The sequence below is a fragment of the Schistocerca gregaria genome, chromosome 3 (assembly GCF_023897955.1).
Source record: "Schistocerca gregaria isolate iqSchGreg1 chromosome 3, iqSchGreg1.2, whole genome shotgun sequence".
NCBI lineage: Eukaryota > Metazoa > Arthropoda > Insecta > Orthoptera > Acrididae > Schistocerca > Schistocerca gregaria.
Window position 1 is genome coordinate 604,373,099 of NC_064922.1, and position 23,406 is coordinate 604,396,504.

The 23,406-nt window shown below is 37.2% G+C and overlaps 1 protein-coding gene across 1 annotated transcript in view; it reads right to left on the bottom strand.

Moving 5' to 3' along the window:
* The window catches only part of LOC126355144 (uncharacterized), a 93,542-nt gene that overhangs the window by 10,959 nt on the left and 59,177 nt on the right, over positions 1-23,406 (bottom strand). Inside the window, exon 3 of the mRNA XM_050005340.1 lies at positions 16,088-16,232. Coding sequence (XP_049861297.1) covers positions 16,088-16,232 — 145 coding nt within the window. The remainder of the gene's footprint in view (positions 1-16,087; positions 16,233-23,406) is intronic.

The window sequence follows — 23,406 nt, forward strand, 5'->3', positions numbered from 1 at the left end:
TTTCTACTGGTGAGAGGCATATATCATCCATGTCAAACTAAATCATGTGCAGAAAGGGAGAGGTCTATTAGTCATCAGAAAATTGAATATTTTGCAAATAATGGCAACCATTAGGTAAAGAGTACCAGGAGGTAGCATACAGATATGTAAGTTATTGCTGCAAAATGCTAACATGGATTCTTTACACAAAACTGAAAAAACTGGTAGAAACCAACCTTGGGGAAGATTAGTTTGGATTCCAGAGAAATGTAGGAACACATGAGACAATGCTGACCCTACTAAATCTCTTAGGAGACAGGTTAAGGAAAGGCAAACCTACTTTTATAGCATTTGTAGACTCATAATAAACAGTTTTGACAATACTGATTGGAAAAATCTTTGAAATTCTGAAGGTAGCAGAGGTAAAATATAGGGAACAAAAGGCTGTTTACAATTTGCACAGAAATCAGATGATAGTTACAAGAACAGAGGGGCATGAAAAGGAAGCAGTGGTTGAGAAGTCAGTGGGACAGGTTTGTAACCTATCTCTGATGTTATTCAGACTGTACAATGAGCAAGCACTAAAGGAAACCAAAGAAAATTTTGGATTTAAAACTCATAGAGAGGAAATAAAACTTGTTGTCAATAACATTGTAATTCTGTCAAAGAGATAGCAAAGGGCTTGGAAGAGCAGCTGAATGGAATAGACTGTGTCTTGAAAGGAGGATATACGATGAATTTCAATAAAAGCTATACTAGAGTAACAGAAAATAGTCAAATTAAATCAGGTGATGCTGAGGGGATTAGATTAAGAAATGAGGCACTTAAAGAAGTAGATGAGTTTTGTTATTTGGACAGCAAAGCAACTGATGATGGCTGAAGTGGAGAGGAAATGTAGACTGGCAATCACAAGAAAAGCATTTCTGAAGAAGAGAAATTTGTTAACTTCGAATAAATAGGTAAGTGTTAGGATTCCTTTTCCGGATATTTGTATAGAATGTAGCCATGTATGTAAGTGAAACATGGAAAATAAACAGTTTGGATGGGGAGAGAACAGCTTTTGAAATGTGATGCTTCAGAAGAATCAAGAAGATTAAATGCTTAGATCATGTAACTAATGAGGAGGTACTGAACAGAACTGAGAAAGGAAATGTGTGACACAATCTGATTATGAGGGATCAGTTGCTAGAACACATTTTGAGACATCAAGGTATTATCAGTTTAGTACTTGAGGGAAGTGTGAGGGGTAAAATTTGTAGGGGGAAAACAAGAGATGAATACTGCAAGCAGACTCAGAAGGTTGTAACTTGCAGTAGTTATTTACAGGTGAAGAGGCTCGCACAAGAGAGAGTAGCATGGATAGCTACATCAAACCAGATTTCAGACTGAAGACCACAACAAAACTTTATTGTTAATGTTCTGACTTTTTTGGTGCAGATTACATTGTATGCTGGAGAACTGAGTCTTGTAGAGTCCACCGAATGTGGGCTGCATTTGTGAACAGGGTGCTGTCTACAACATTGTACACACACACAGAACAATGAACAGTTACTCCTGAAGTCTATAATATTTTGATCATACATCCTGAGAATTTTCTGACAGGATGACGCAACTGTCACTGTTTCAGACTGGCAGCGGAAGGAGATCTTAAAAGGAGGTGTGATAACAAATGTATCTGGAGGGTAGACAAAATTCCATCAGCCGAAGTGCCTGGTATACTTTACAGTAACTATATATATATGATGCAGATGGTCACATAAATGTAATCAATTCATACAAAATGGGTTGTAACTAACAAACATTTTTCTTGGGTTATTGTTGTGTGTAATATGAATGTGTAACCTATACCAACTAAAGATTTGTATCATTTACTTTGGAAGAGTGAAGGTAATTAGAAACAAACTATGACATAACTATTTGTTTAATACTATATTCAGTATACTGAATTCATAATAAATGACATACACATTTCTGAAATTATACAATTTTTGTTTAATTTTATTTGAATTATGATTTATTATTCAAGATTTAGGTATTGTTGCATTTGTAAAAGAACATAGTCACTGTCATTCAAAATGCATTATTTAAAGGAAAGTCACGAAAATTGTAAAATAAGCAAGCTGGGGATTACACAAAGTTTCTGCATAGACAAAATTTGTTTAAAACAATTGTCAATACCTTTTAGAAACATTCTGTTGTTTACTGGCAAAAAATAGAAAGTTTTGTTTAAAATCATACTGTTTCAAAAATTATTAAAAAGTCACAAACTACACATTCAAAATTTAAATTCCAAAAATCATCCTTTTATAGCATTAAAACAATAGCTGCCTAAACATATACTTTTGTTGAAATATGTTTTAATCACAAAAATGTGGACAGTAAAGAAATGCATTCTTCAAAAAAGTTCTGGCATCGATGGTGAGGTTAAATATAGGCCATTTTATGTTTTCTTCTAAGAATTGTTTTGGAAGAAAATAAATATCAAGACTTAAAAGTTGCAGAAAGTGTTTCAGCCAATACAATAACAAACCTGCCACTCTAGATAACCAGATGGAAATGATCTGCAAACTCTCAACAAGACAGTGAGAAAAGACTAATACATTCACTTAGTATTTGCACGTAACTACTGCTTCTTAGTTACAGGCATATAGTGCAACATTGGTTTGTATATCCACCAAAACTATGCTTACAACAATTAATGCACAATTTTATGTTAATTACTATTTGAAGGAGCTACCTTACATGTGGTACTTGGGGCCACACTGTCTATTCAGGAATCACTTGTTTTACTTATAATGTAAGGAAAAGAATGTGTATGTGCAGGTGACCTATTCTGTATGTTGAAAAGGTCATGCCAGGCACCCCATGAACCCTCAGAGAGCAACCAGTTCCAGGTTGTGCCCTGTGTCAAAAATAAATTATGCCTGTCACTAGGGCTCGCAGGTTATTCCTGGTTTTGGTCTCAATGTTGAATACTATGTGATTCCTCCAGAAGCATTAGCAGTAGTGCTCCAATCTGCAAAGGTTCCTATGCTGAAACTAGTTTCATCACAATGATTCAGCAAAGGGGTTGTGGATGATCACTTTATACTAAAAGTGTACATCTGTGTTCTGCTACTCATGTATGAAGCAAGAGCACTGGATCTACACAATCTTACAATAAATAACATACAGAAATATCTGAGCTATGGAACAGATGAATGTAGGTGTATATGGACTCAATTTTGCCTTACTTTGAAGGCAACCATGAATAATAGAACATATCTAGTAAATACACATATTTGCAGCACTAGTCTCATTTCTTTTGTGTCAGACCTCATATACAACATTTTCTGACAGATTACATGAACACATCTTTAGAAGCCAGTTCATCAACTGCCACAGAGTTGACTGATTTAGCTCAATTTTGAAGTTGGTTAAAGATTTGTGTACTAATGTGCCCTGACAAGAAGTCCACCAAGCAGTCTTGTTTCATTTTAGATCATTGAATATATTAATACACTATCAAACCCAGTAATGCTTTGTGATCGTGAAAATTATTGAACTATATGAAAAAAAAAAACATAAATAAGTTACAAACCACAGCATGCACACACTTTATTTAACATGTAAATGTCACTACAGATATTTTGATTTAGGTTATTACATGTCTAATATGCCTGCCATCTTTAGTGATGATGTGTTTCACTCAGCAATGGTTTTGGGGTTATTGCTGTACACCTTGTATTTAATATAGTCCCACAGGAAGGAATCGCGTGTGTTCAGATCTGTAGAATACCATGGCCAATCAAGGCTGATGCCAGTGGCCTCTGGGTATCCCACAGCCAGAATGTGGTCCCCAAAATGATCCTCCAGAACATCAAACACTCTCCTCCTTTTATAGGGTCAAGCTCCATCTTGCATGGACGACATCTTGTCAAAATCAGGGTCACTTTGGATAATAGGGATGAAATCATCTTCCAAAATCTTCACATATCATTTGGTAGTCACCATGCCATCAAGTAATATCATACTGACTATTCTGTGACTACACATTGTACAGCACACAGTCACCCTTTGAGGGTGAAGAGACTTCTCAATCGTGAAATGCAGATTCTCAGTCCCCCAAATGCACCAATTTTGCTTACTGACAAATACATCCAAATGAAAGTGGGCTTCTCTGTGACCATAAGCTTTGTTTATTGTTATTGCTAGCAAAATCTTGGTGGAAATTGGAGTCATTTAAAATGAATGGTAAATCATTTTGGATCATTGGTATATAGGGTATGAGAGACCTCTTCTGCTGCTGGATAGCACCTTCAATTAAAGTATTTTGCATTGTTTTCATCTGTAAGTTGGTAGTATTACAAAGTTTTAAATGATTCAGACTCATTGGCAATATTCTAATCACAAACCAGTCAGCCACAAATAAAACTGTCCTGTTTTCTGTTAAAATCAATTACAAGGAAGAAACAAAATGGCATATAGTTGAGTACAAGTTGTTTAAAGTTATACATAAGGAGAAAGAATGTATACAAGAGAAACAATTTGTCTAATGTTTTAAATGTCCTATCATCATAGTTAAAACTGTGAGAAAGAAAACAAAACCACACAATTTTTATAGCACACCTTTCCTTCCTTGCAGTCAGTTGTCACAGAAAACCTGCATATTGTTGGTAAAATATATGTAGATTAGGTCCATCTGAATTTTTATTAGAGTATAGGGTAAAAATCTGAAGGAAGTCACTTAAGAATTTTTTGAGAAATTTGCTAGCAAGATTTCCACTTTATGTAGTATATACACATTGATATACTGCATATATTTTTTAAAAAACAAACATGTAGCCTGTCTGTCTGAATGTTTATTACAGTATTATATAAAAATTTCAAGTAAATCAATCAAGAACTTTTCAAGATTTATGCTAACAACTTCACCCATTTATAAATACATATGTATTTATATACCATGTATATTTAATAACATGTGCCTTATTTCCATTGAAACATCAGAGCATTGTGTGACTATTTGAAGGAAATTGCTTAAAAACTTTGAGATTTTTGCCAACAATGTTGACAATGTTTCCCCTCTAGGTAACAGATATATATTTATATACCATATATATGGTATATAACCATGGACCTTGCCGCTGGTGGGGCGGCTTGAGTGCCTCAGCGATACAGATGGCCATACAATAGGTGCAACCACAACTAGGGGTATCTGTTGAGAGGCCAGACAAACGTATGGTTCCTGAAGAGGGGCAGCAGCCTTTTTAGTAGTTGCAGGGGCAACAGTCTGGATGATTGACTGATCTGGCCTTGCAACACAAACCAAAATGGCCTTTCTGTGCTGGTACTGCGAACAGCTGAAAGCAAGGGGAAACTACACTCGTAATTTTTCCCGAGGGCATGTAGCTTTACTGTATGGTTAAATGATGGCATCCTCTTGGGTAAAATATTCTGGAGGTAAAATAGTCCCCAAGTCAGATCTCTGGGCGGGGACTACTCAAGAGGACATCGTTACCAGGATAAGGTAAACTGGCGTTCTACGCATCAGAGTGTGGAATGTCAGATCCCTTAATCGGGCAGGTAGGTTAGAAAATTTGAAAAGGGAAACGGATAGGTTGAAGTTAGATATAGTGGGAATTAGTGAAGTTCGGAGACAGGAGGAACAAGACTTCTGGTCAGGTGAATACAGGGTTATAAATACAAAATCAAATAGGGGTAATGCAGGAGTAGGTTTAATAATGAATTTAAAAAATAGCAGTGCGGGTAAGCTACTACCAACAGCATAGTGAACGCATTATTGTGGCCAAGATAGACATGAAGCCCATGCCTACTACAGTAGTACAAGTTTCTATGCCAACTAGCTCTGCAAATGATGAAGAAATTGATGAAATGTATGATGAGATAAAAGAAATTATTCAGGTAGTGAAGGGAGATGAAAATTTAATAGTCATGGGTGACTGGAATTCGAGAGTAGGAAAAGGGAGAGAAGGAAACACAGTAGGTGAATATGGATTGGGGGTAAGAAATGAAAGAGGAAGCCGTCTGGTAGAATTTTGCACAGAACATAACTTAATCATAGCTAATACTTGGTTCAAGAATCATAAAAGAAGATTGTATACATGGAAGAATCCTGGAGATACTAGAAGGTATCAGATAGATTATATAATGGTAAGACAGAGACTTAGGAACCAGGTTTTAAATTGTAAGACACATCCAGGGGCAGATGTGGACTCTGACCACAATCTATTGGTTATGAACTGTAGATTAAAACTGAAGAAACTGCAAAAAGGTGGGAATTTAAGGAGATGGGACCTGGATAAACTGAAAGAACTAGAGGTTGTAGAGAGTTTCAGGGAGAGCATAAGGGAACAATTGACAGGAATGGGGGAAAGAAATACAGTAGAAGACGAATGGGTAGCTCTGAGGGATGAAGTAGTGAAGGCAGCAGAGGATCAAGTATGTAAAAAGACGAGGGCTAGTAGAAATCCTTGGGTAACAGAAGAAATATTGAATTTAATTGATGGAAAGAGAAGATATAAAAATGCAGTAAATGAAGCAGGCAAAAAGGAATACAAACGTCTCAAAAATGATAACGACACGAAGTGCAAAATGGCTAAGCAGACATGGCTAGAGGACAAATGTAAGGATGTAGAGGCTTATCTCACTAGGGGTAAGATAGATATTGCCTACAGGAAAATTAAAGAGGCCTTTGGAGAAAAGAGAGCCACCTGTATGAATATCAAGAGCTCAGATGGGAACCCAGTTCTAAGCAAAGAAGTGAAAGCAGAAAGGTGGAAGAGTATATGGAGGGTCTATACAAGGGTGATGTACTCGAGGACAATATTATGGAAATGGAAGAGGATGTAGATGAAGATGAAATGGGAGATACAATACTGCGTGAAGAGTTTGAAAGGGCACTGAAAGACCTGAGTCGAAACAAGGCCCCGGGAGTAGACAATATTCCATTAGAACTACTGACGGCCTTGGGAGAGCCAGTCCTGACAAAACTCCATCTGGTGAGCAAGATGTATGAGACAGGAGAAATACACTCAAGACTTCAAGAAGAATATAATAATTCCAATCCCAAAGAAAGCAGGTGTTGACAGATGTTCAAATTACCGAACTATCACAGCTGCAAAATACTAACACGAATTCGTTACAGACAAATGGAGAAACTGCTAGAAGCCGACCTCAGCGAAGATCAGTTTGGATTCCGCAGAAATGTTGGAACATGTGAGGCAATACTCACCCTAAGACTTATCTTAGAAAATAGATTAAGGAAAGGCAAACCTACAATTCTAGCATTTGTAGACTTAGAGAAAGCTTTTGACAATGTTGACTGGAATACTCTTTCAAATACTAAAGGTGGCAGGGGTAAAACACAGGGAGCGAAAGGCTATTTACAATTTGTAGAGAAACCAGATGGCAGTTATAAGAGTCGAGGGGCATGAAAGGGAACCAGTGGTTGGGAAGGGAGTGAGACAGGGTTGTAGCCTCTCCCTGATGGTATTCAGTATGTATATTGAGCAAGCAGTAAAGGAAACAAAAGAAAAATTTGGAGTAGGTATTAAAGTCCATGGAGAAGAAACAAAAACGTAGAGGTTCGCCGATGACATTGTAATTCTGTCAGAGACAGCAAACGACTTGGAAGAGCAGTTGAAGGGAATGGACAATGTCTTGAAAGGAGGATATAAGATGAACATCAACAAAAGCTAAACAAGGCTAATGGAATGTAGTTGAATTACGTGATGCTGCTGGAATTAGATTGGGAAATGAGACACTCAAAGTAGTAAAGGAGTTTTGCTATTTGGGGAGCAAAATAACTGATGATGGTCGAAGTAGGGAGGATATAAAATATTGACTGGCAACGGCAAGGAAAGCGTTTCTGAAGAAGAGAAATTTGTTAACATCGAGTATGGATTTAAGTGTCAGGAAGTCGTTTCTGAATGTATTTGTATGGAGTGTAGCCATGTATGGAAGCGAAACATGGACAATAAATAGTTTGCACAAGAAGAGAATAGAAGCTTTCAAAATGTGGTGCTACAGAAGAATTCTGAAGATCAGATAGGTAGATCACATAACTAATGAGGAGGTACTGAATAGAATTGGGGAGAAGAGGAGGTTGTGGCACAACTTGACAAGAAGAAGGGACCTGTTAGTAGGACATGTTCTGAGGCATCAAGGGTTCACATATTTAGCATTGGAGGGCAGCGTGGAGGGTAAAAATCATAGACGGAGACCAAGAGATGAATACACTAAGCAGATTCAGTAGGTTGCAGTAAGTACTGGGAGATGATGAAGCTTGCATAGATAGAGTAGCATGGAGAGCTGCATCAAACCAGTCTCAGGACTGAAGACAACTACAACTACCATATATATTAAAAAAATATCATGTATAAATGAACATTTATTAGAGTATCATGTAAAAAGATGTAGTGAACTGCTCAAGAACATTTCAAGGTACCAAACCTAAACAAATTGTCCTTATATAGTAGTACAGCTTTTATTTTCATGTTATATTGTGTAAATATTTAAAAAGATATGTAGAGTATCTGAATTTGATATTTTTGTTTATTGATTTACTTATTTATTTATTTGTCCATATAAATCTCTTTTTCGTACATATATTGTACACAGGATATTGGACAGAAAACCTTTTTAGCTATTGGTTTTTCAAATGTAAAAACATACATTATTTAACTTTTTATTACAAGTTGGGATCTATACAGTTAATTACAAATTTCTGAAATACTGTATATTTATATCTTATTTCTACAATTAAAGATACAAATTACATTTTTTATTGTGTAAGATACTGTGAGATTGAATAGTAGCAGTTTTTCAGAAGGTAGGCTGTCACAGACTTTTTAAAGCTTTGTAGTTCAGAAAGAGATTTTATATGTCTTGATAATCTGTTGTAAAGTTTTGTTCCTGCATGATGCTAATATTATTTCCACTTTCTACACTGTGAATACATTAATGTACCATATATATTAAAAATATGTAGCTTATGTTCCTAGAAACTTTTGTTAGAATATTGTGTAAAAATCTGTAGTAAATTGGACAAGAAATTTTCGATAATTTTGGTAACAGTCTTAAACACCAACTTATTTTTCTATAGTAGTATAGAGTATAGATTTCAAAGTGAAATAATGTTTGCTGGAATAAATGATAGCACTGGAAGTAAATGGACATAAATTACCATGAAGCATGACACTTAACAGACAAGGTCTCACACAGGATGTAGATGAGTATGTTCAAGCTTCTGTGTTCACTTTAAGTAATTTTCTAAGCTTAAATTAGTAGGCCTGGAGTTAGAACATAATCATGCAGTCACAAACTTATCCCACATACTGAGATCAGAATGGAAAATCACTAAAAAGATTCAGCGGTCGAAATTGAATCAAGACATTTGCACATATAAAAAATAAAATAAAACACACACAACAGAAAGAAGGGTAGAGGTGGGAATAAGAGGAACAGGGAAACTGCTGTGCTAGTATTTTTGGTGAAATAGACATACAACAGTCGACCAATACACATCACTTGAGAAATAAGACAAGGATCAGACATATGATGTTTACAATATGCAAGATATAAGAAGTACACATATGCAAAACTCATCAACAGTGAAATTAAATGTTGCAAACAAGAGTCACATTAGTTAGGACAATAAATGTCATATTTGCATCTTCCTTTGAAGAAAAGGGTGACAGAAGTAGGAAAAGACAGAAGTGGAGGGAAGACGAAAAACTTAGAAGAATAGCAACTTAAGAATACTGGTAAGATACAACAGATGTTTATTTCTTTCAAGAAAAGAGTAGATGATATCAAGCCGTTAGTGCTTGCTCAATAATAGAAAATGCATTACACAGTAAAATAAAAGATATGTTAATAATAAAATAGAAATATATATGGGACAAAAGACCCAAAAAAATTTAAGTATATTGCATAATTTTAATTTTTACAGTTATAGCCAGCCTTAAGAATTCCCATTTTCTTTTGTAGGAGCTGGAAAACAAGGCAAACAATTAACAGGCACTTCACAGTAAGGTGTCATCACTGAAAGTAGATTACTATTGCCCAGTCAAATCATACATTGCCTCACCTTTAGTCAAATGGTTGCATTCTTCCATACAATGGCATACCAAAGCTCATAAACAAATGGAACTAAACTGTAACAATGAAGTTAACACAAGGGACCTTGACATTAAGTCTGTTGATGTCATTAATAGGTTGAAAATACCTCAGGTTTTGATGACAATGCACAAAAACAAATGTGTTCTTGGTTCGGAACCTGTCTCAGTATCTTGACTGAAATGGTTTATTGAAAACATGGATGCCAAATTCAAGATTTGAACCCTACTTCTCACAAATGCTAATCAATTGTTTCACCAATATGCTGCCTAACTCAGTGGTAGTATAATGTAATTGCATGGGTAATATAATAATAAGAGTAACTTTTTTACAACCACTAGAGGTTGTTGTTGAATATGACATTATTATTGTTTTGGAATTTGCTTTTGTTAAAACAAAGGCAGATCAGGAAATGACTGAATAGTTTGTTTACAGTGAGCATTTAAAGAAAGAGTGTCGTGAAGAAATGAAAAATTCATTATACTTATGTTGGATGCATTTTTTACATTTTTTGTAAAAGCCTAACTCAGCAAAAAAGCCTTGAATGGCTCTGTTCAACTTTTCATGATTTATCCCCCCCCCCCCCCCCCCCCAAAAAAAATCTGTTTACTATTGGTTTGTTGAATCTCTTAATGGTCACACACTGCCATCAGCAACTAATTTTAAGAGCATCAATCTAAATCAGCTGTTGCTTCAAGAAAAACTGATGCTGCGTGCAACACGATTCTAAAGGATCAGCTCATAACTTACCATGTATTAGAGCCATACTAAGAATATCAAATACTGTGTTATACTTTATATAATTCATTCTCAGTGGATTCTGCACAATTTGATAAACTCAGAAACACACTTGTGTCAATTGGTGTAGGAAATTGTTCATAAAATTAAACAGAGGAAATTCACAGGTCATATACAACATCACAAAAGCAGAAGTAACAGCCATATCTTCATATGAACAGGAAACTAAGCAGCAGTCAGTCATCTGGGTGTTACGGGGTGAACCATGACACAAAGGTGGTTCACTTGTGAAGCATTTCCAGGAGAATGATCACTTCTTTCTTTGGTTATGTAAAAAATATCACAGTTATTGCTTTGGAGGACTGCAAAATGTTTTATTCTGAATGATTTATCATTATTTGTTTGCTACAGATGTATTTCTTTGGTAAAAATATCACATTATTCTTTATCTGGCAGTGTCAGTTGCCCCACAGCTCGTCAAACATTTGACTATTTGATAGAAAGAAACATCAAATCAATGTCTTATTTCCTGTATGTGTAGACAAAGATTTTCATCACCTCAAAAAAAAAAAAAATGTCAAATACTCCAAAAACCATGTTTTTTTTAGATACCATCAGAATGGAAAAATTTTATGCACAAGTATTTGAATTTTAAAGATGAATATTTTGAGAAACAATAATACTTTAGCCTCCTTGCTCTTTTTACATGATTTATATTGCTGTGTTTATTTTTCTGAAAATTTTTGTATTTCCCCTTTTTGTCAAATAATTCAGTTTCCTCAACATTAACCTTCTTATTCATATGTTTGTCAGTCCAACTTACATTATTACCTTTTTTAGGTATGTCCACTTCCTCTCAGACCCATATTGTCGTAACTTGTGTGTCCAAGAAGTTTCACGACTCAAAAAAAAAAGAAGAAGAAGAAGAAGAAGAGTGGAAATGTTAAGAATGTGGTTTCAGTGCTTCAGATGTTCTACATTAAGTCACCAAACTTGTGTACAATGCATGGAACACTCATACAACCATTTGAAACTGTCAGAAAATTATTTATTTGGGATGTTGTTCAACTTGTGCATGACCTACACACTTTCTTTGGTCTTGGCGAACTATCAGATACCCATTCTGCACTTTGCCATTTTGTGGTAGGTTCACCTGTGATGATTTTTTCAAGAAAGAATCATCTGTGCTTTATATTTCAATCAAGTCGCAGCAGGTGTCCACACATTTCTCTTCTACATATATTCTGGAGAATGTCTTAAACACTTGATTTAGAGAGGTTTAGTTCATTCATCTATTGTGAATTGTTACACAACAATGCCCCCCCATGAACCATGGACCTTGCCGTTGGTGGGGAGGCTTGCGTGCCTCAGCGATACAGATGGCCGTACCGTAGGTGCAACCACAACGGAGGGGTATCTGTTGAGAGGCCAGACAAACGTGTGGTTCCTGAAGAGGGGCAGCAGCCTTTTCAGTAGTTGCAGGGGCAACAGTCTGGATGGTTGACTGATCTGGCCTTGCAACATTAACCAAAACGGCCTTGCTGTGCTGGTACTGCGAACGGCTGAAAGCAAGGGGAAACTACAGCCGTAATTTTTCCCGAGGACATGCAGCTTTACTGTATGATTAAATGATGATGGCATCCTCTTGGGTAAAATATTCCGGAGGTAAAATAGTCCCCCATTCGGATCTCCGGGCGGGGACTACTCAGGAGGATGTCGTTATCAGGAGAAAGAAAACTGGCGTTCTTCGGATCGGAGCGTGGAATGTCAGATCCCTTAATCGGGCAGGTAGGTTAGAAAATTTAAAAAGGGAAATGGATAGGTTAAAGTTAGATATAGTGGGAATTAGTGAAGTTCGGTGGCAGGAGGAACAAGACTTCTGGTCAGGTGACTACAGGGTTATAAACACAAAATCAAATAGGGGTAATGCAGGAGTAGGTTTAATAATGAATAGGAAAATAGGAATGCGGGTAAGCTACTACAAACAGCATAGTGAACGCATTATTGTGGCCAAGATAGATACGAAGCCCACACCTACTACAGTAGTACAAGTTTATATGCCAACTAGCTCTGCAGATGATGAAGAAATTGAAGAAAGGTACGATGAAATAAAAGAAATTATTCAGATAGTGAAGGGAGACGAAAATTTAATAGTAATGGGTGACTGGAATTCGAGTGTAGGAAAAGGGAGAGAAGGAAACATAGTAGGTGAATATGGATTGGGGCTAAGAAATGAAAGAGGAAGCCGCCTAGTAGAATTTTGCACAGAGCACAACTTAATCATAGCTAACACTTGGTTTAAGAATCATGAAAGAAGGTTGTATACGTGGAAGAACCCTGGAGATACTAAAAGGTATCAGATAGATTATATAATGGTAAAACAGAGATTTAGGAACCAGGTTTTAAGTTGTAAGACATTTCCAGGGGCAGATGTGGACTCTGACCACAATCTATTGGTTATGACCTGTAGATTAAAACTGAAGAAACTGCAAAAATGTGGGAAATTAAGGAGATGGGACCTGGATAAACTGAAAGAACCAGAGGTTGTACAGAGTTTCAGAGAGAGCATAAGGGAACAATTGACAGGAATAGGGGAAAGAAATACAGTAGAAGAAGAATGGGTAGCTCTGAGGGATGTAGTAGTGAAGGCAGCAGAGGATAAAGTAGGTACAAAGACGAGGGCTGCTAGAAATCCTTGGGTAACAGAAGAAATATTGAATTTAATTGATGAAAGGAGAAAATATAAAAATGCAGTAAATGAAGCAGGCAAAAAGGAATACAAACGTCTCAAAAATGAGATCGACAGGAAGTGCAAAATGGCTAAACAGGGATGGCTAGAGGACAAATGTAAGGATGTAGAGGCTTATCTCACTAGGGGTAAGATAGATACTGCCTACAGGAAAATTAAAGAGACCTTTGGAGAGAAGAGAACCACGTGTATGAATATCAAGAGCTCAGATGGCAGCCCAGTTCTAAGCAAAGAAGGGAAGGCAGAAAGGTGGATGGAGTATATAGAAGGTTTATACAAGGGCGATGTACTTGAGGACAATATTATGGAAATGGAAGAGGATGTAGATGAAGACGAAATGGGAGATACGATACTGCGTGAAGAGTTTGACAGAGCACTGAAAGACCTGAGTCGAAACAAGGCCCCCGGAGTAGACAACATTCCATTAGAACTACTGACGGCCTTGGGAGAGCCAATCATGACAAAACTCTACCAGCTGGTGAGCAAGATGTATGAGACAGGCGAAATACCCTCAGACTTCAAGAAGAATATAATAATTCCAATCCCAAAGAAAGCAGGTGCTGACAGATGTGAAAATTACCGAACTATCAGTTTAATAAGCCACGGCTGCAAAATACTAACGCGAATTCTTTACAGACGAATGGAAAAACTGGTAGATGCAGACCTCGGGGAGGATCAGTTTGGATTCCGTAGAAATGTTGGAACACGTGAGGCAATACTGACCTTACGACTTATCTTAGAAGAAAGATTAAGAAAAGGCAAACCTACGTTTCTAGCATTTGTTGACTTAGAGAAAGCTTTTGACAATGTTGACTGGAATACTCTTTTTCAAATTCTAAAGGTGGCAGGGGCAAAATACAGGGAGCGAAAGGCTATTTATAATTTGTACAGAAACCAGATGGCAGTAATAAGAGTCGAGGGGCATGAAAGGGAAGCAGTGGTTGGGAAAGGAGTGAGACAGGGTTGTAGCCTCTCCCCGATGTTATTCAATCTGTATATTGAGCAAGCAGTAAAGGAAATAAAAGAAAAATTTGGAGTAGGTATTAAAATTCATGGAGACGAAGTAAAAACTTTGAGGTTCGCCGATGACATTGTAATTCTGTCAGAGACGGCGAAGGACTTGGAAGAGCAGTTGAACGGAATGGACAGTGTCTTGAAAGGAGGATATAAGATGAACATTAACAAAAGCAAAACGAGGATAATGGAATGTAGTCAAATTAAATCGGGTGATGCTGAGGGAATTATATTAGGAAATGAGACACTTAAAGTAGTAAAGGAGTTTTGCTATTTAGGAAGTAAAATAACTGATGATGGTCGAAGTAGAAAGGATATAAAATGTAGACTGGCAATGGCAAGGAAAGCGTTTCTGAAGAAGAGAAATTTGTTAACATCGAATATAGATTTATGTATCAGGAAGTCGTTTCTGAAAGTATTTGTTTGGAGTGTAGCCATGTATGGAAGTGAAACATGGACGATAACTAGTTTGGACAAGAAGAGAATAGAAGCTTTCGAAATGTGGTGTTACAGAAGAATACTGAAGATAAGGTGGATAGATCACGTAACTAATGAGGAGGTACTGAATAGGATTGGGGAGAAGAGAAGTTTGTGGCACAACTTGACTAGAAGAAGGGATCGGTTGGTAGGACATGTTTTGAGGCATCAAGGGATCACAAATTTAGCATTGGAGGGCAGCGTGGAGGGTAAAAATCGTAGAGGGAGACCGAGAGATGAGTACACTAAGCAGATTCAGAAGGATGTAGGTTGCAGTAGGTACTGGGAGATGAAGCAGCTTGCACAGGATAGAGTAGCATGGAGAGCTGCATCAAACCAGTCTCAGGACTGAAGACAACAACAACAACAACAACACAACAATGCTGAAATACTACAGCTGCATGTCCATTGCTTAACACTTGTCTGCTCACAACTTACTGGTCAAATGCACATCCGTTGTTCGCAGTTGTTAATTCCAGCTGCAGATGCAATTACTGTGCTGATATAACTTATGCACCAGGAGGAAAATCAGTATCAACAATTCTTGCTTCACATCCGAGAATGCTGATCAGTTGTTGATCATATTATGTTGTTAGCATCTGAAGCTTGGCACCTGCATCAGCTTTCATATACAAGAGAATTTATTCCTATTTGAATTTTGTTAAATCAATAAAAATTCTTTGGTCTCAAATGGAGAAAAATCAAAGAGTGTGCTCTTCAGAGGATTTATTCACAATCTCTTTGAATCTGAAAAATGTCATCATACTGTTGGTATGTATGTGTTTCATCTTCATGCCAAAGTATGAATAAATATTGTGAAGAGTTCAACAATGGAAATACATGAAATACTCTAATACATGCAAATTGTTGAAACTTGAAACATTAAGTTAAGTCAGGGTCTTTGTATTGTTTTTGTATGTTTGAAGTAAGACAATGGCAATGGGTTTACTTACTTTTCTAAATTAACTAATGAGAAGCGTTAGCAAAAAATTAAATAATATTACTTACAAGAAATAAACAAATGTTTTTGCAAGTTAATGATCCTGTAGCATCACAGCTTGCTTTAAATCTTGTCGAATGAACTGTAAGTGGTGTTTCTTCCACAGAATCCTGTGACAGAAAGGCTGCACATTCACAAGCTCCTTCTTCAGTCCTTCAGCGAAAACAAAACATAAAAAGAAGATAAAAGTAAAATATGTTTTGTACTCTCTGCAGTGGAAATTGTGTGTGTTCTGCCCTCAAAACTAAACAAAACACTTGCTATGAGTACATAGGAACATCATAATTATTTTGGGAATAAAAACAATTTCTTATTCAGTGATGAAATCTCTGGATGTAAGTGTTGTCTTGCGCAGAAAACTTGGTTAAACATTACATCAGTTTCAGGCAAATAAAAGATTTCATCAATGAAATTTTCCAAGAAAACAGGCATTTCTAAACTTCTTAATTCTCTCTGATATATTACTTTCATTTTCAGTAAAAAGAATAACTTCCTTCCAAATCTGCTACTTTTGGGACAATAAGCTCTGCCAGTTTGATCAGTGAGAATCCTGGCTGACTGTTATTACTGTTTACAGTATTAGTAAAAGGATAGGTTGCTACTTATCGTAAAGGTGATACACAGAGTGGCAGACAGGCTTAGTGAATAGATTGTTACATATTTCGCTTTTGGCCAAAGCCTTCTTCAGAAAAGAAAACACACACATTCACACAAGCAGGTACACCTCATGCACGCATGACAACCATCTCCAGCAGCTTGGATGGTCCAAGTCAGAGATGGTGGTCATGTGCAGAACGTGTACTTTCTTGTGTGAAATAGTGTGTGATTTCTTTTCTGAAATAAGGTTTCAGCTGAAAGCTAAATGTGTAAGACTCTGTTTGTTGTGCTTGTCTACAACTCTGTGTATCATCTTTATGATGAGTATCAATCTATTCTTTCCCTAATATTGTTGGTATTCCAAGCTGTAGTTTCTATTGTTTAATGTCTGGGTTACAGACTGGTGCTTGTACAGTCATTACTATTTAAGATAATTTAATATTTGGTATAATAAGCTGAAACCGCCAGAAAAGACTATGAACATAATTGGTGAAAATGCTAAGAAACTGCCAGAAACGACTATGAACATAATTGGAATTGGTGAAAATGCTAAAAATAGATAAGTGTATAAGAAGTATAAAAAAGTTTAAATACCTCACAATGTTTAAAATCACTTTTATGATGTAGCTGGGTTTTCTTTCTAAACACTTTGTGTAAAGGTTAGGCAAAGAAACAAAAATTTAATAGGCACTTGATATTTTATGACATCACAGAAAATAGTGAGCATGTTCCCAGTCAAACCACGCATTCTTCAACCACAGCTAATTGTTTCTCACTTTAAGCCACTCATTCTCCCACTAACGTATGCCACGCACCTCAGCAGCAAGGACAATGATATGGGGAAAAGAAGTCCAATTCACTGTGTAGCACTCCTGTGATCCCTCCACAAGCTGGAATATTTTAATAAATATTTGTGTTTGTGATGTGGAAATGCAAATCATAATTTGTTTTGTATGCATGTGTGATGAGTGATTACATTCTGCCTTGGTAATTATTGCAAATCATATGACCTGAGAACTGCTTCTGTTTTCTGAATTTCTAACACTATTTAGAACTCTGTGATGCAGTGTATAAGAAATGTTCATTGCCACTATGTTTGGAGGTCCACACCAGATATGAAAGGTGTTGCTGAGTGTACATCAATGAGAAGAACCAAGGAATGGTTGGTCAACAAGGAATTGAGAGGTTGCACCAACTGCTTTAGCTTCATGTGCAATAGCCATCTATGAAGCCCAAAAACTCTCACCACAAGATGAATTTGGTGTCTTCCCTCAATTTATTTTGTGTGTATAAACAGAATAATTTTAAGTTTGCATATTAAGATGAGAATACAAAAATTGTTTTTCATGCACTGAGAAGTGCAGTGTCCAGGATTTTTGGCAAGTAATTGGATTTAAAGTTGTATGGGAATGGTCGTTTGAATTTTAAGGTAATTTTTTTTTAAATATTTAGATAATTTTCTAGGTTGTTTATTTTACATTTCTTTGTAAGTAAGAATGCTAGTGACCGTTTTCAAAGCCACACACACACACACACACACACACACACACACACACACACACACACACACACACACACACACACACACACTTACTAAAGCTTAAAAGCCTCCTAAGTAACATAATGACTCTGGGACACAATATAAGACAATTTTGGGTAATACCCCAGAACTGGATGACAAATGTTGAACAAGTGACGTTGCCAGATGATGTAAGTCACTGCATGTACAGCAGTTGAACCTATCAGTCTGTCACACCTGATTATCACCACTCCAGTCAAGTATTCACATTGGTGTGACTCTGGGCTTATGCACAGCTTTAGTGTGTGAGGCTCACAGTTTGAGTCTTGCATCTGGGAGGTGGTTTTTTTTTTCATTGGGTTAGACTAGGGCTTCCCAACGTGTGGCCCACGGACCACTTAGGGGTCCGTCGGCTCTTTCTACGGGGACCTCAGTCACCTTTCACCAAATTGAGTAAAATAATGACTAAAATTATTGAATAAAAATGTAAAAATCAAATTCATCACTATTTTTTTCGTGTGAAAAATATGTGCACTTTTACTTCAGGTCGTATTCCCAAGCAGCCTTTGTGGTTCCTAAATGAGAACACATACACAGTTTCGTACCGGAGAATGCGGCTTCTCTGATCAACTGTTTCACAACAATATGGGTGTCGTTTGTGTGCCAGCTCAGGGCGCTAAATACGCTGAAACCTTTTACGCATGCACGGAGCAAGCTTAGTCAACCAATCACAGCGCTCGCTGGCACGCATGCGGCCCCAGGCATCATTAAATGTTAAACTTGCTTTGCAGTGCACTAACTATTTCATAAGTCGATTTTTGACCAGGTTATTACTTCTAACATGGGTCGGTGGGTGAAGTCAGGATCATTGAAGAAGGGTGCAGTTTCTCCCATCGCTTTCACAACAACGTAAGTTTCCAGTTGAAATGAATGAGGAGGGAGGATGACCAAAGGAAGAACAACCACAAGAAGTTCCACAGCCAGATTTATTATGTGAAAAGCTGCAAGTACTCCATTGGTTGCAATATCCTGTGGAAGTGGTATAATGACGAAGCGTAAAATGAAAGCTATTTAAAAATGGGCTTTATGGAGACAAAGGAGGGTAAAGCTCAGTGTGTAAGTTGTGCACTAGTCCTTCCAAACAGTTCAATTGTTCCAGTTAAATTGCACTGTCATTTTTTAAGGTACTCACCTGGATTTCCAGGATAAAGACATCAAATTTTTTTTCAAAAGGAAGAGTGCTGAACTAGCTGCTACTCAGCACTGCATGAAAACTCATGCAAATACAATTAATGAAAATTCATTAAAAGCTTCTTTCTTGGTTAGTTATCGAGTGGCAAAAACAGGCAAAGCTCATATCATTGCAGAAAATCTCATAAAGCCTTGTGTTAATTATATTGTTTCTTGCAAGGTAGGTGAAAAGACAGTAAAGCTTGTATCTTTGGTGCCATTCATTTCAAACAATACTGTCAAGAGACGCATTGTTGACATGTCAAATGATGTGAAAGACACTCTTGTTTCTTGCATCCAACACAACTCATTTTCTCTGTAGATCGATGAATCCACAGATGTTGCAGGATTAGCGATTTTATTGGCTTTTGTCTGTTATGAATATTCTGGATGTTTTGAGGAGGACCTCTTATTGTGCAGACCACTACCTCCCAACACAACAGGTACTGAAATATTCCGTCTATCGGATGATTTTTTAAGGACTAATAAAGTTTCATGGTCTAATTGCATAGATGTGTGCACAGATGGTGCAAAAGCTATGACGGGTCCTACAGTCGGAACAAAATGCAAATAAAACGCCAAGAATTGCAGCAGTAGTCATTGTGCTCTCCACAGATACGCTTTAGCTACAAAACAAATACCTGTTTCGTTCAAGAAAGTTTTAGACAAAGCGATTCAAATCATTAACTACATAAAATCAAGGCCGTTGAAGTCAAGACTCTTCACAATACTGTGTGAAGATATGAGAAGCCTTCATCGTTCCCTGCTTCTCCACACAAAATTCAGGTAGCTCTCACATGGGAATGCACTCTCTTGGTTGTACAAATTAAGATTGGAGATCTTAGCTTTCCTTTTGGAGCATAACATCAAATTCGCAGACCTTATTAATGACGAAAACTGGCAGTGTATACTTGCCTATTTGTCAGATATTTTCTCCAAAATGAGCGAACTGAATATATCACTCCAAGGGCAAAGTGAAACAAAGGTCACTACTATCGACAAAGTTCAAGTATTAAAGAGGAAAATTAATTTTTGGACAGAGAGTGTCGAGGAGGGGGGGGGGGGGGGGGGGGTTCGAGTGTTTTTCTCTTCTCAAGGATTTTTTGAAAAACAAAACATTGGCACTTGGGATGAATTTGTTTCATCAAATCCTGGAAAATCTCCGAAGCTTGATGTCTTTGTTGGAGCATTATTTCCCAACAGGTGAAGATGAGAAGCTGCAGAAATACGAATGAGTGGTCAACTCTTTCACTGTATCCAATCTATCTTCAAATGAATATGAGTTGTTGATAGATCAAGTTTTGACATTGATGGTTACTCACACTTTTGGATCCGTTTGGATAACAAAAAATACTACCCCCTTGTTGAAAAGGCAAAACGTGTACTACTTCTGCTTGCCACAACATACATGTGTGAATTTGGATTCTTGATCTATGCTGTCCATAAAACTAGGTACCGAAGCTGTCTAGATGAGGAACCAGACATCCATCTCCAGTTGTCAAGAATTGAACCCAACTTTTCAAAATTGTGTCAGCAGAAGCACCCTCAACCATCACATTAGGATTCCATTATTATTCCTGCAGACTCATCTATATTAAAGAAGAAAGCATTTTTCTTTGTAGATGCTCAGTGAATGTACCTGAACTATAGCTCTGTAGGAATATTGTTTCTGTCTTCTATCATTTACAAAATAATTACTAATTGAATTCTGTTGGCATTGATATTTTTGTTACGGAAATTAAAATGATCTCTAAAGCTAATTTCTTTTCTTTATAATATATTCTGCCCTCTCAGTTAAAAATATGGTCTGCCTATACTTCAATTACAATTACTTGCTATTACTCTGACACTATAATGTGGCAACTGGCTGTGAGAGTAAACAAATGGGGACTTTTCACGTGCCACCTTGTAAAAGGTAGACATCCTCTGCCAGAATTGTTCCCTTTGAGAAAATAAGTCTTACGTTCTGTGAAATGCTTTGTCTTCTTATATAGAAATAAGAGAGTCTGTTTGTTTGTTTTCCTAATTTGTTTACAGTCAAAGCTGACTGCCATGATATAGTGTCCAAGTAGTAGTTGAAGTTGTCAGCTGTGCCTAAACTGTTGCCACACTGCCTGCTAGTTGCCGGCTATGGACTGACAGCTGCCATTCAGTAGATACGCAAATACGTAAAAATAACTAGACTTTCTGAGCTGTTTACATGGGCACAAAAATAGACTGTGGAACTGGAAAACGGCTTTATAAAAGCAGTTTTCCCGAATCAATTTTGAAGTGTTTAGCTGACTAACCAAAAGCGGAACTTGGACATCAGCTTATGAAATACTGTTTTGGAAACGCATGTAAACTGGGTGAATGTATTCCCACTCATTGCGCAATAGATGTCACAATAGTCCTTTAAAGGCAATCTTGGGTCTGCCTCTTTTCTTCACAGCCGGGCGAAATGGCCACACTGTCTGAGGCGCCATGTCATGGTGGATTGCGCAGCCGCTCCCACCGGAGGTTCGAGTCCTCCCTCAGGCATGTGTGTGTGTGTGTGTGTGTGTGTGTGTGTGTGTGTGTGTGTGTGTGTGTGTGTTGTCCTTAACAGAAGTTTAACTTAGGTTAAGTGTAAGACTAGGGAGTCCTCCCTCAGGCATGTGTGTGTGTGTGTGTGTGTGTGTGTGTGTGTGTGTGTGTGTGTGTGTGTGTGTGTGTGTGTGTGTGTGTGTTGTCCTTAACAGAAGTTTAACTTAGGTTAAGTGTAAGACTAGGGACTGATGCAGTTAAGTCCCATAGACTTTACATATATTTGAACATTTTTCTTTGGATTTCACGAAAAACCACACATTCACACACATGACTGTTACGAAATATGCATGCTCCTTACACAACAGTAGCCAAACAGTGGAAGTAAACAGATCACAAGCAGCAGCTTGTCAACAGCGAACAGTTTGGACGTGACGTTGACTGAATTGGAGGAAGGCAACTCCAATGTGTGGAATGTCAATTACCAAGTAATTTTAATCAGGCTATAGTGTGTTGAACAAAGGGAGTAAATCCACTAGTAAGTGTCTGGATACCGTGGGAATTCAAATTGGATCGTTAGTTTCAAGTTGTTTTCATTCATCTCTTAACCAAAGACTATTGATTCATCGGTGAGGGGGGGTGTCATTGGAAACATGACACTTGCATTAAGAAGCTTTCAGTTCCTATGGGTTTCACTCTGAAATTTAAAGTTACTATGCTCTTGACTGACTAGGGGTCCGCCATGGATTTTTGACTGAAAAAAGGGTTCGCCAGCTGAAAAGGTTGGGAAGCCCTGGGTTAGACAATCTGTATCTACACTGAGGTAAGATTTATTATTTACCAGTCTCATGGCTTGCGCTGGTTCACTTCAAAGTACAGAACAGCAAAAGACTTCTGTATTGCATCATAAATAAATGTGTATGAGCATCTGAATTTCATTGTTACCAGTAAATGACCTATGTTTTCTTTGCGAAATAACATATGTAAACAAAAAAGGGACAAAAGGAAAGAAATGCAAAACAAGAACAGCTTTTGGTTGTTTACAGCGAGGAGAGTAATTTTGTAACTTCTACATTTACAAAAGATCACATTAACAAAAAGTATTTGAAATTTGCATCACTGTGCAGCAATGTGTTGCACTGCCTACTACTGGTGAGTGTAGGATTGACAAACCCAACCACTGCACGTGCCCGAGGTATGCCATCTGGTGACCCCACATGCTGAACATTTTTCATCCACTTTTGGGGTATTTCCTGACATGTGTCTTACAGTAAATTACATGAAACAGTGAGCAGTGTCTATGTCACTTTGGTGTTTTTAAATGTTAATAAAAATCACCCTACATATATATTTCTTAAAGGAATTGTTAAAAGAGCAGTTGCTAAACGTAAGTCAGAAGAATTAATGTGAATAAATACACATCAACTACAGACAAGGTCAAGTAGGCAATATGTGAATGGATTTTATGGACAACCT